Source organism: Elephantulus edwardii, unplaced genomic scaffold (genome assembly GCF_000299155.1).
Source record: "Elephantulus edwardii isolate Elephantulus edwardi_28Jun2011 unplaced genomic scaffold, EleEdw1.0 scaffold00083, whole genome shotgun sequence".
Lineage (NCBI taxonomy): Eukaryota > Metazoa > Chordata > Mammalia > Macroscelidea > Macroscelididae > Elephantulus > Elephantulus edwardii.
In genome coordinates, this window is record NW_006399833.1 from 11,276,850 (window position 1) to 11,291,516 (window position 14,667).

General features: G+C 39.9%; 1 protein-coding gene across 1 annotated transcript in view; it reads right to left on the reverse strand.

The window, feature by feature from the left end:
• TRPC5 (transient receptor potential cation channel, subfamily C, member 5) overlaps nucleotides 1-14,667 on the reverse strand; it is a 263,323-nt gene that overhangs the window by 73,466 nt on the left and 175,190 nt on the right. The window contains exon 6 of the mRNA XM_006889931.1: nucleotides 3,539-3,734. Within this exon, the coding sequence (XP_006889993.1) occupies nucleotides 3,539-3,734 (196 nt within the window). The remainder of the gene's footprint in view (nucleotides 1-3,538; nucleotides 3,735-14,667) is intronic.

Below are 14,667 nucleotides of genomic sequence, written 5' to 3' on the forward strand. Positions count from 1 at the left end.
ATTTCTTGGCACAACTTGGTGAGCCTCCAGGGCAGCATCTGTTAGCTGAAATATGTCAATTGGTATACCATCTATTCCCAGGGCCTTATTTTTTGCTATTTCCTTCAAAGTAGCTTGAACTTCTTCCTCAGATTAAGACAGACTAGGAAGAAGCAATGGCCATCCACTTCTGAAATAGCAGGCCTCTGAAAATCCTATGTACAACAGAACACACACAGACTAACAGAAAGGGCAACTGAGGTAGAGCTTTGTTTAAGGATAATATAACCAGCAAAACTGTAATTCAAAATTGAGGGTGAAATTAAGATATTCCCAGACAAACAGAAATTAAGGGAATTTCTAACTACTAGACCTTACCTACCAAAAATATTAAGAAGAGTCCTCCAGAAAGGAAACCAACAGTAGTCAGCAACTGAGAATAGTGACATTGAGTAGCCACTTGAATACATATCACAACAAAATAAATTATGGGAAATCTAGCATACAAAGTCGAAATGAGCAATAAAAGGAAATGTGATTAATACAGAATTTTTACACACTGAAGAAGTTAAAGGCAGTTTTAAGAAATAGCATTGTTTGAAAAGTAGGACATTAAGTTTATAAAACTTAGTGTATCCACTAAGAAAGAAAATAGATCTGCTAACCAAAACGAAGAAAAATTACTCTTAATACCAAGACCAGCAATAATTAATAAAAGGGACTTTGTTTTTAAAAAAATGTACACAATGGATGTAAATGGGAACAAAGAAGCAATCAACCTCACACACAAATACAATAATAAAAAAATTCTTATATAAGCGGATGAAAATATGGCATACACTGAAGGACATAGGAGCAAAAGGGTAAAAAAACCCTCAAACGATTGTGGGGATAGCTAATAATAATAAAAAAAAATCCACAGTAATCTAAAAAGCAGTATTAATATTCTTAGCAATATAAGTATCTTATAAATATACTTGAAGTAAAAATTGATCAAAACAAAATATTATATGACAAAGAACCAATCTACCCATAAAACATAGCAGTTATAAAAATCTACATACCTGACGTCAGAGCCCTGAAATTTTATAAAGCAAGAACTTGCAGAATACAGGATTCAAATGCTGCAGACTAACAGTTAACCAGTTACACCTAACTCATATATGTCTATGTGTCATAACCACATCACTGAACCTCAATATATGTTCTATGCTACTGCACACTGACAATTCTCCAGAGTAAATAAACCATTTCCAGGACACAAAATAATGGAAATACTAAAAAAATCAATGAGTTGGGACATAATGAAAACAGTGCTCAGCATGAAATTCAAAGACTATACCATTGTTACACTTTTTATTATGTTGACATGTATGATTTCTATTACGTTGCTATTTGCATTTCTGACCCAAAAAGCATTGCCTAAAATGATTTTACTTTCAGTTTGAATCAAGGTAGAAGCCAAGCTGTACTTAAGAATGTAATTGATGGTGAAATAAAATTTATTTTATTAAAACTTGAAAAATACCCTCAACAACTGATGAACAGATTTTCAGAGCTAATAGGGATCTTACAAGTTTATCCTTTTCATCTGCAGACCCTCAGATTCAGAATATCAGACCTTATAGGGACATTAAAACCATAATTTTCAATCATTTTACTTTCTGGATAAAGAAACCAAGACCGAAATTGGAAAGTGATTTACATTGTTGTTGCTGATTGCCTTCAAGTCGAGCACGACTCATAGCAACCCTATGAAAAAAAGACCTGACGCCCCTCTACAACTATTGACATTTATCAAAGTTCATACGGTTTCTGGAGGCATGTTATTTAGGAAGTGGATGTCACTCCTGCTTCCAGAGTTATGCAGGTCACTATTATAAATGACAACATGAGGTCTTAACTCCTCTTACTTTATTAAATTTATATTCTCATCCCCTTTACTCTGATTAAGTACCTAAGATCGAAACCATTCAAGTAGGATTTCCCCTCTGAGCAACAAAAAGATTCTACAAACCAACACAGGAGAATGTATTTCATTGCCATTTCTGGTTGGAAAATTCTTACAAGTAGGTAACTCAAAAGTCATCTCCTGTAACACGAGCCCATTTCTCTGGTTCTGCCCTTAGTGGAAATTGATTGCATACATTCAGCATAAGGACTTATTTTTTCCAGTATTAGTTATTTAATAAATGTGAATAGGATGTTGTTTGTGTTTGTGTAATACCAAAAATTTAAGTTGTCTTTCCACTAGGTTAAATGACTTCTCAAATCTGAGAAATGGCACCAAGGAAGGAATCGAAGATTTGTTTGTTTCTCATCATGTGCCTTCTGTCCTTCTGTGCTACAACAAAAACATCTAGATTCAGATGGATTCACAGGGGTGAAATCATAATAGGAACTGAACACCAAAAATCATTGATAGCACTCTAAATAGGATCTCAGATAACCAGAAGCTACTGTTAATAGAAATGATTGGCAGGTCATAAGAAAACAAAATGAAGTTAGATATTTAGTGTGACTTCAGCCCGGCATTGATCCATTTATGCCTTTAGGATAATGCACACTACTAACAAATGGTCAAATCATAATAAAAAAGATTCAGATATGATCACTACTTGAGTGGAGTTCAGTAATTCACATACATAGTTGTTGTGTGCTATCTAGTTGGAAGCAACTCATGGCTGACCCTCCAGCCATTTTCAGAGGCAGTAAATCGCATAGGAGGAGATTGAGCATTCTTCAGTGGAGTAGCAGGGGGACTTGAATCCTTTGGGATTGCACCACAGCTTCTTAGCACTAGGCCACCAGAGCTCCCTAATTCACATATACTCGATTTAAAAAAAAAAACAACAAAAACCAACCAAACAAAAGCCAGCCTGTCCCTATCTGAGGAGGTTACTGTTGTCCTTTTCAAAATGTCTCAGCTTGGGGAGAGAGACGTTTGCAATGCAGTGGGGACTAGGGTTCCCCCACTTAGGGAACCAGATCAGCTGAGTCAACTGTGGAGAGGACTGAGCCCTGGTAACCTTTGAACTCACCATGCTAAGGCAACGAAATGGATGAAGAGATTAAATGCGCACACGCGCGCGCACACACACACACACACACACACACACACACACACACACATTTTTTTTCAACAGATAACCAAAAAGTTTTAGTAACTAGAGTATCCCTTTTCTCTGTTAGCAAGATTCACTGTACTGATGAACCTAAATACAGTAAGTTGTCTTAAAAAGAAACAATTCAGTCTTGTTTTTGTTGTTGTGTACCATTGAATTGGAATGGATCCATAGCTGACCCTCCAGCTTATCACACAGGAGGAGATTGCCCATCTCCTCCTGCTGAGCAGCTGATGGCCTCGAACTTCATGCCTTTAGGATTACAGCTCAGCTTCGTGCCACTAGGCCGCCAGAGCTCCCTAATTCAGTCTGATGACTAGAAATATGAAGGTCAAATAATTGAGCAGATAGATGGAGCTTCTAGTGGGCTCCATGTCAATATGGCTGCTCCTGAGCCCTAAGTAACCATCCTTGCTAAACAAGGAAGTACTCACGGCAATAAGCTGGTAGGAGTTGTTCATCATGGCGATCAGCATGTTGAGTAGCACTACCAGAGAGATGACATTGTATGTCCCAAACATGGTAGCTCCAACGAACTCTGTGAACTCGTGTCTGGCTTTCACATTGGTGACGTAGAGATTTAAAAGTCCAAATACAGACCAGAACAGTGACTGAAGGGTTTCGAAGAGCCTAAGACAAGATCAAGAAGAGGTTTTTGAAATCCCTTGGAAGAGTGAAAAAAGAGAAAGTGAGGCAATTTTTAACCCAACAGGTAAATTGATGATCACACATACTTAGGTCTTCTCCCGAACACAAACGAGCCACAGCGGTCTGTCATTATTCCTAACACACACTATTTGTTTCCACCCCTATAACTTCTGCTTTGCTCTTCTTCCTGAAATAGAATTTCTCTCCTAATAGTTTATAAATGGGCAATCTCCTCCAGTGTGATTAATGGTCTCTGAAAACCTGCCAGAGGGTCAGCTATTGGTCGGTTCTGACTCTATGGTACACAACAAACAGTAATAGCCTATAAGGGAGTTCTGGTGGCCTAGTTGTTAGAGAGTTGTGCTCTCAACCTCAAGGCAGGTGATTGGAATCCACCAGCTGCTCTACAGGAAAATGATTGGTAATCTCCTCCCGTGCAGTTTACAGCTTCCCCCAAATTGGCTAGAGTTTGGTTCCAATTCAACAGCACATAATAGCAATAGCCTATAACCATCAAAGGCTACCTGATCTATCACATTTTCTCTCTCATAATCAGGCATTGTGATATATCCTCTCTCCAATTAAATAAAAGCAGTAGATGGAGTAGTAAACAATACAGTTCTTGAGTTACTTTGCTCTGAGTTACAAATCTCAGCCCCGACATGTGCCAACCAAATGAGCTCCATTTGCCTCAATTTCCTTTTAGGGTTGTTTTGAAGCTTAAGTGAGAAACACAAGTGCTTCCTGGTATATAATTAACTCATTACCATTGAGTTGGAACCAGCTCAGAGCTTACTCTGCAGCAAATTTTCAGAGGCTATAAATCTCTCATCTTTGTGCCATGGAGCAGCTGGTGGATTTGACCGATTTACCTTTGTATTGGCAGTACAATTCTCTACCTCCTAGACCACCAAAGGCATATAGTAAGCACTCTGGTGGTCTAGTGGTAAGGAATCGCACTGCCAACTCCAAGGCATGCAGCTTGACTCTATCAGTCGTTCCGTGGGAGAAGGATGGGCAATCCCCTACCATGTGATTTACAGCCTCTGAAAACCTGCTGAAGATTCAACTACAATTTGATTCTGACTTGCCAGCACTCAACAACAACAACAACAAAGGTAATCTGACTCTATGTAGGGCCCTTGAATGAGTACTTCAGTTTATTATGTTATTTGATTATTGCTCTATTTGTCTTTCTAAAGGGAGAACTTTTGACATCTTCTTTTATAGCTTCCACAGGGCCTAGAATGGTGCAAAGCTTAGTGAAATTTAAGAAATCTTGAAATAACATTGTTGTTGTTGTTGTTGTGTACCGTCAAATCAGATTCAACTGGCACAGGAGGAGATTGCCCCTCCTTCTCCAGTGGAGCATCTGGTGGATTTGAACTGCACACCTTTGGGATTGCAGCACAGCTTCTTACCACTAGGCCACTAGATCTCTCTGAAATAACATTTTAGATGTATTATTATTAATGGCATGTTGTTGTTGTTGATTGTCTTCGAGTTGAGGATGACTCATAGTGACCCTATGAACAAAAGGGATGAAGCCCGTCTACAACTATTGACATTTATCAAAGTTCAGAGAGTTTCTGGAGGCATGTTGTGTAGGAAGTGGATGCCACTCCTGCTTCCAATATTAATGGCATATTATCAAATAATTGCTGAGAACTGATTATATATAAACATGCTAAGCACTTCTACAGATATTACCATTGTGATATTTCTAAAACTTTTTATGTTATTCATTGGGAAACAGAAATTTAAGGTTACACAGCTAGTAAGTGTAGAAGGACAGATTCAGGTCCACCTGATGGCTTCAAACAACTACATTAAAGTACATTTGATGGCTTCACAAGTTATTGCCTCTTTTCATGATTTCCATAGCTTTCTATGTGAGTTAGCAATGATATGTCAAAGGTTTCTTTTGCCTTATATTCAGAAATTTGTATATAAAGCAACAAAATGCAACCAGCTTTTTAGTGGCATAAATAACCCCCCCATTTCCCAAACACATGGAAGAATTTAAGAAATGCTACTTTAAGAGTAAATTTACTTTTCCCATTTGTTCAAATGTGTTGTTTTCAGTGAGCCCAGTGCATTTTTGAAAGCTTTTTCCCCCCATTGGTTAACAAATGATCCTTTATTGAAATATTTTCATCTGTAGTTCCTTAGCTAACTGGGCATTCCACAGCACCACTCTTGATGTCTTCGATGATGTCATGAGGGTGGTGGCCATCAACATTGCAGCCCACAGATTGGGCAGTATCTCTTTAATAGTTCCAGAGAGTTCTCTGGCTAAAGACCGGTGTCGCATCTGCCGGGCAATGCCAACAATCTCATCAAAAGTGATATTTCCACTGTGCTTAATATTTTTCTGCTTCTTTTTGTCTCTGGGTGGTTCCTTTAGGGCTTTGATGATCAGGGAAGAGGCAGAAGGCACCACTTCAATCTGGGCCTGTCTGTACTGAATGGTCAGTTTCACTGTAATCCTTAGTCCCTTCCAGTCACCGGTGGCCTTGGCAATGTCATCACCAACCTTTTTCGGAGACAGACCCAGAGGGAAGATCTTGGGGGCCAGACCGACTTCCTCACTGGAACACCTCAGGTAATCTCCTTGGGGTCGAATTTGGGCGGCATGGAGGAGGTAGCTGGTGTCGGATGAACCCAGATGCTGGACGAATGAAGAAAGTTGCACCGAGGCCTCCTCCAAGCTGAAAGCCAAAGGATTTGTTCTTGTATTCCTTTTAGGGATGAAAAGAGATACTTCGAAGAGTCCTTCTGCCTAGGATTCTCTGCACTTTCTTCCTTTAGATCATTTAAGGGTTGTCTTCTCATCATTTAGGTCTCATCTCAAAAGTCATTTCCTCAAGGAGGCCATTGCTTGTCACCCTACCTAACAGAGATGATGTAGTTGTTATTGCAACTGACTTATAAGTGACCCTGTGTGCAGAGCCAGCCAATGAGGGCGTGGGAGCAAGGAGGGCTTAGACACACAATAAAAGGAGTTCACTCACAAAAAAGAAATTGATAAACAAGGAACTCAGGGAGCTCTGGTGGCCTAGTGGCAAGAAGCTGCACTGCAATCCCAGAGGTATGCAGTTCGAGTCCACCAGATGCTCTGCGAGAGAAGGAGGGACAATCTCCTCCCGTACCAGTCAGATCTGATTTGACGGTACACACACAAAAAAAGAAAGCAAAACAAGGAATTCATGAAATATTATTCAAAATGGATGACCCTGGAGGACATTATGCTGAGTGAAATATCTCAGTCACAAAAGGACAAATACTGAATAGTGTCACTGTTGTAAAACAGGACTGACACAGGGACTGGGATAAATTATGTATACTGCATTGAAACAGATGAGAGAACTGTTTAAAAGGGATATATGAGTAGGTATTATTTTCATGACAGGAGTCCAGAACTAAGGCTGCATAGTGGAGTGAACTTTGGAGGAGGGATTGTATAACAATGAAAGAATTGGTCTTTTACTTTTCAAAGAAAAGAACCAACTGGAGGGGAGCGGTGGGCAGGGAGAAGTGTGCAACAATGAATGAATGGAAATCCAAAATCTCAGTAAATTTTCAATAAAATGAATAAAAATAGAGTAAATATAAAAATATATAAATAATAAATAATAATACCTGTGGCAGGTAGGGGGCTGAAAATTGCTTACAGGAGTTGCCCCTCTGTCCTCCATGGAAAAACTGGTGAACTCAAACTACTACCTACAAGGCCAACAGAGCTCTCTCCTACTTAAAATACCCACCAGTTATTTTCTATCTCATTGTTGTGTTGTGTGTCATGGAGTCTGAACTGACTCACCAGCAGGTTTTCGGAAGCTGTAAATTGCATAGGAGAAGACTGTCCGTCTTTCCCTGAGGAGCAGCCAGTGAATTAGAACTGCATGCCTTTGGGTCAGCCACAAAACTCCTCACCAAGTGCATCACCAGAATTCTCTATCGCGTTAACTTATTTCCACTTCTTTGTAGAACTTAAAGGTAAAATTATGTTAAGTATTGCGTTGTTGCTATAGTTTAAATTCTTATTTTTCATTCCTCTCCACTGAAAGCTCCACATGGCAGACACAAACTGCTATGAGCCTGGCACGTATTGTTGACTCATAGGGACCCTATGAACAACCTCTCTGAATGCTGTCCTATCCTATCCTAGCTTCATCATCTCTGACATACTTGAGCCCACTGCTGGAGTTAATGTGTCAGACAATCTCATGGAGGGTCATCCTGTCTTTCCCTGACCCTTCACTTTCCAAGCATGATGTCCCTCACTAAGAAATGGTCCCTCCCAAAAGCATGACCAAATTAAGTAAGATGAAGCTTCCTCATCCTTACCTCCCAGGAGCACTCTGATCACATTTTCTCTAAGACAAATCTGCTTGCTCTTTTGGTAGTCCATGGGATGCAATAATCTTTTTAAATTAATTAATATTTGAACATTTTTTGTTAATATTTTGAAGTCAGGAAATGTAATAGATATTTTGAGATAAGACCACTGCCTAGAAGAGACTCGGAATATTGCACTAGAGCGCCGAGAAGTTAAGGAGCTGAACAGAAGATTTCAAAGGGCAGCTCATGAAGACAAAGCCAAATATGATAATGAAATGAGCAGAGAACTTGAGTCAGAGAATCGAAAGGGCCGAACTCGCTCACTGTTTATAAGCTGAAGAAATTGAAGAACATAGTCAAGCCTCGAGTGGCAGTTCTTAAGGATGCTATGGGTAGAATATTGAATGATTCAGGAAGCAATAAAAAGAAGATGGAAGGAGTACACAGAGTGAGTATACCAGGAAAAACCAGCTGACACAGGAAAATTTAATGAAAACAACATATGAAAAAGAGGCGATGGTGGAAATTAATTCCTGTCCACATCTCCCCTCTCTCCCTCACCAGCTTCACATCCCTGCAGTGAGCTTTTTTAAAGAGGATTTTAACTGATTTTGGGGAGGGAAAAGAAGAAGGAAGAAAGAGGCTGGGGGACATGCAGCACTCCTATCCCCTTAACCCTGCCCCAGGACTCCACCTCTTCAGACTCCCTCCCCCTCATCCTTTGTAAATAGAACCAAGCTAGCCTCCTCTGCCCTCTCCTGGTCACCAGGTGTAAATAGATTGTTACAGTTTTTTTCTTAAAGAAAACATTGATTCGCACCATATGATAATGCTTGCCTTTCCCTTTCCAGCTTCATCTCTCCGCCTGTCTTCTGCCCCTTCTGCCTTCTGTCTTCTCCCTCTTCACCTCACCCTAGAGGGCCAGGGGTGTAGGGAGCTCCTGATTGTCTAAGTTCATTGTAAGGTTTGCCTGTATACAGACCTCCATTCAATAAATTATTGCATGGGGGAAAAAAGAGGTGATAAATGGTTATGAAGGAGGAAATCTAAGCTGCTCAAAAGGAATTAGCAAAAAAACAAGGCCCCAGGAATTGATAGCATGCCAATTGACATATTTCAACAAACAGATGCTGCCCTGGAGGTGCTCACCAGGCTGTGCCAAGAGATCTGGAGGACAACTACCCTGCCAACTGACTGGAGGAGATCCATATTATTCACATTCGAAAACAAGATGACCTGATAAGTGTGGAAATTATTGAACAATACCACTAAGATCATATGTAAACAAAATCCTGCTAATTTATCCAAAGGCAACTGGAGCAGTATATCGACAGAGAACTACCAGAAGTACAGGCTGGGTTTAGAAGAGGCCATGGCACTAGGGTCATCATAGCCAATGTGAGAGGGATCTTGGCTGAAAGCAGAGAGTACAAGGGGAAAGGTTATCTGTGCTTCATTGACTATGCCAAGGCATTTGACTGTGTGGACCACAACAAATAAGAAGACTGGGAACCCCAGAACACTTGATTGTGCTTGTGCAAAGCCTATGCTTAGACAAGGAAGCAGTTGTCAGAACAGAGCAAGGAAACACTCCATGATACAAAATCGAGAAACGAGTGTGTCAGGGATGAGTCCTTTCTCCATAAGTTTAAAAAAATCTATATGTGGAATAGATGGGAGGCTGGACTTTATGAAGAGGAATGTAGCATCAGAATTGGAGGAAGAAGACTCATCAACAACCTGCAGTATGCAGATGACATCAACCCTGCTTGCTGAAACTGAGGAGGACCTGAAGTGTTTGCTACAGAAGATCAAGGACTGTAGCCTTAAGTATAGATTGAAGCTCAACATCAAAAAAACAAAGATTCTCACCACTGGGCCAGTTGGCAGCTCCATGATAGATGTAGAAGAGATCGAGATTGTTAACAATTACAGCTTGCTCAGTTCTACAACACCCTTGGCACCAGCAGTCAGGAAATCAAAAGATGAATTGCATTGGAAAAATTTGATGTTAGGGACCTTTGTATAGTGCTAAAGCCTAATGATGTCAGTCTGAAGACTAAGGTGTGCCTCATCCATGTCATGATCTTTGCAATTACTTGCTATGCATCTGAGAGCTGAACAATGAATAAGGATGACAGAAGATAAATCAATTCCTTTGAGTTGCGGTACTAGAGAAGAGTATTGAACCTACCATGGACTGTCAAGAAAACAAACAGGTCTGTCCTGGAGAGGGTGAAGGCAAGTTGTTCCTTGGAGGCAAGAATTTTTTACAAGCTCCATCTGACATACTTTGGGTATGTTGCCAGGAGGGACCAGTCCTTGGAGAAGGATATCATGCTTGGAAGAGTGGAGGGACAGTTCAGGAAAGGAAGCCCCAAGATGAGATTGAGTGACATAGTGACTGGGATAATGTGGGTAGGAGTACTGAAGACAGTGAAACTTGCTCAGAATAGGGCAGGGTTCAGAGCTATGTTGCAGAGTCGCTGTGAGTTTCAGGCGACTTGATGGCTCATAACCACAACAATTGCCATCCTAGATCATTTCTGTCACCCTCGCAGCATCACATTGTTAGTGAGCTAACCTTGAAGAAGACATCTGAATTTTGTTTGAGGAATTTGAGTGCTAGTGGGCAAACTGCTTGACAATCAACACAAAGATTAGAATCTGGATTTCACAGACCAGAGCATAAAAACCAGAATATGAGGGTTGTAATCCATCAAAGGTTTTCAATTTCCAAGTTATTCTTCCAGTTAGAGGCAAGCAATATGGTGAATGACAGAGCCAGGCAGAGTGTCAGAACATGGGCCTGAGGAGTCTGGGCTTCCAGGCTGTGACAGCTGGGACCTGGCAGTGCACACTAGGTATCAGTTAGTTAGGGTGGGCAGGAGACACCACCTAAAACAGCACATACAGCTAGAAACCAGGCCAGATGTGGTTCAGTAAAGGGAAAAAAAATTAACCTCAGTGAATTAGGAGGCATATTCTGAAGTGAATAACTAGAGTCTTTGGAAGTGGAAAGATCCTGAATGTAGTATGTATTCAGTAAGTTATTGGTTGATTGATTAACAGAGGATAAATCCACAAGATAGGGCAAGTGTATCCACAGGATGTGGGCAAGGTCTTACTAAATTGGTTGCTTCTTCTGAATGGATGATGTTACACTACTTCAGCCCACCACCACCCTATTAGCAATGGGTAATGCTTGAGTGTAGAATTTCCTACTTGTTGTTCTTATTATATGTTACCAAGCCCAAGGGTGGCTATGAGTCGTCTACAACTCGACGGCACTTAACAACAATAACAGAGACAACATAGAGAGAGCTACATTGGCCTAGTGGACAGAAAGTTATGGTACCAACCCCAAGGTGGGTGATTTTAATCTGCAGCCCTCAGGCCTGGTTCAAATTGGGGTTTTTTTTTGTGAAACATTCTTCTAGGTGGTATAGCACTGGTCTGTTAATTGCTGTATAGAGGTATCTTGTGGTTGCTGTGATGCTAAACACTGTGACACTGATGTGCCAAATGCAATCATGGTTACCCATGATGAACAGTGTTTGGTGGAGCTCCCCGATTAAAACAAGCTTGGAAGCAGGAGTGGCATCCACTTCTGAAAGGACTTGCCTCCAGAAACTCTGTGAACAGTGCTCTGGCCTTCCGTTCATAGGGTTGCTATGAGTTGTCTATGACTCAACGGCACTTAACAACAATTCCATGAACAAACAGGTACTAAAAGTGAAAGTCTGGTCATTTCAATCTTCCCTAGGTGTAATTGTTCAAGAGGGAAAGAAGGAGAAAAAAGATTTTTTCCTCAAGCATGATGGGTATAGTGAGAATGTTCTCAACATGGTATACAACATATCACAGGTGGCTTGGGCATTTGGAGATGCTGGCCTGCTGAAAGACATGACCGCATAAAATGAGGGAATGGTATATAAGGTGAACAAAAACATTCTGCTGTGATATCTACAGAAAGCTCGGTGATTTCCAACTGAGGTGGATGTGCTTTATATTTTTTTATATTTTATATTTTTTATATTTATATTTGTGCTTTATATATCTGGCCATTTTCAATTGCAAATCATGGATTAGGCTGGTGAGGCAAATAACTGTAAAGAAAAAAAATGTTCCTGTGTCTATAACCTTGATGATATCTTGGGTTCATCTCTAAAATATTTAAGTCTTCTCAGCTGTAGTTCATTAGAGGAAAAGTGAAAGAATAAATTGTTCTATTTTTAAAAGATAAAACTCGAGGATGTTGATATTAAAGGATTTATATATTTATGTAAAAACCTGCTACTAGGTACGAAACTAGTAGTGGCAGTTATATAGTAAATTAATTTGTTGTCTTTAATTAAAGAGAAACAGTATTTGACTTTAAAATATTGTAGCCTTTGCTGTGTACCACTGACTCAGAACGAAACCATAGCTGACCTTCAGCAGGCTTCTAGAGGCAGTTGAAACACATAGGAGGGGATTGTCTGTCTTTCTCCTGTCTGATGGATTTGAGCTGCTGATAGATTTGAACTGCTGATGGATTTGAACTGCCTGCCTTCAAGATTGCAGCACATTTTCTTACCAGTAGGCCACAAGAACCCCCTGATACAAATGTGTGCAATTTGAGTCCCTAACCCAAAGGCACGCATTTAAATCCACCAGGTACTCTTGGGAGAAAGATGGGTAATCTCCTTCCTTGTGCAGTTTACTGCCTTGGGAAACTGCTGGATGGTCAGCAATGAGACAGTTCTGACTCAAGGCACTCAATAAGAATAATAGGCCTGTAATAAAAACTGGGGTAGAAAGGCTTCTTAACTATATTTCAAGTTCCTAATATTTTTTTAAAGTTCAAAGGAGGTGATTTTAGAGAAAATAATTAAGTGTTTTTCAATTTTGCAGACAGTAAAGCAGCATATGGAACTTGCTAGCTCAGGGTAGGGCACAGGGTGAAAAAATACAAAGATTCAAGACTATTAAAAGTATAGAAGACAAACCCATACCAGGTGGTTAAGGGGGGGGAGTCACACATGTTGGGAGCCATCTGAAAGTACATCAGAAAACCCAGAGGCACAGAATAGAATAGAAATAGGAACTGCAGTCATTTGGAGATTTACTGAAGGTCACATCTTTGAAAAGATTCCTTTTTCAGAAGGTATAAAGAATATGGAGAGAATATACCACTGTGGATTCAATTTGGACCACTGAAAAACTAGAATATTAGGGAAAGGGATAAATTACCTGGGAGAAAACAATGATATCATTCTGAATTCCAGAAAATGAAATTGAGCAAAAGCAAATTTACCTCTTCGGCCTCCTCATTCTCCATTCTGTAGTTTCCCACAACTGCTATTTCTCATTTCTTCATGCTCTTGATTTGCTTCTAACTCTGGATGGTGTCCCACCTGGTCTCTAACCTTTAGCCTCTATTTCTCTACTGTCTCTCTCTCTCTGCCCAACCCTTGTTTCACCAGAAGCCTGCTGTAAGTTTTTTGTTTTAAATTGATTTATTGCTGCACATTTTTCTCTTGCCCAACCTTTATCTCACCTGAAGCCTCCAGAAGCCTGATGTAATTTTTTTGTTTTAAATTAATTTATTATTGCACATTTTCTCCTGCCCCACCCTTATTTCACCTTCAGCCCCCAGAAGCCTGTTGTAACGTTTTTGTTTTAAATTGATTTATTGTTGTACATTTTTCTCCTGCCCAACCCTTATTTTACCTGGAGCCTCCAGAAGCCTGTTGTAATTTTTTTTGTTTTAAATTATTGTTACACATTTTTCTCCTGCCCCACCCTTGTTTCACCTTCAGCCTCCAGAAGCCTGTTGTAACTTTTTTGTTTTAAATTAATTTATTGTTGCACATTTTCCTCACTCCCTTCCTGAGGTTCACTTTGCATTATACCTCTTGTTCAAGATTGTTATACAACGCCTAATCATATATACCTTTCAGACAGTTCCTCCCCTCATCTGTTCCAATGCAGCGTTCATTATCTATCCACTCTTTTCCCTATTCTCCCCTCAACACCCCATGTCAGTCCTATTTTAACTTTTAAAGCTTGATCACATGGTCCTCTTACATGCTTGCACAGCCTTTTGTATAAACACTTATAGCACTTTGTAGAGATGGTTGAGAGAGTGGCTGAGAACAAACTTTAGATTACTATGTAACTGGCAAACTTACTTAAACTCTTTAAAATGTTTTTCTTCCAGACATGTCATTTTATTTAAAACACTATGGTAAAAATACATGCATTTCCAAATAGTGTTATAATATCCTCCATAATCAGACATTAAATGGTAGAAAACACTAAATTTAAAACTCAGTAATATACAGAAAGGTATTTTTGGAAAATGTGCAACAATGAATGGGGGGAAAATTAAACAGAAAGAATATGCTGTAAAATATATATGTTGTATTAAAAAATCATTAGTGGCCAGGAGCTGCAACTACAATCCCAGAGGCGAACGGGTTCAAATCCACCAGATGCTCTGCCGGGGAAGGAGGGACAATCTCCTCCTGTACCAGTCAGATCTGATTTGACGGCACACGCACACAAAAATAATAAAGTAAAAAAA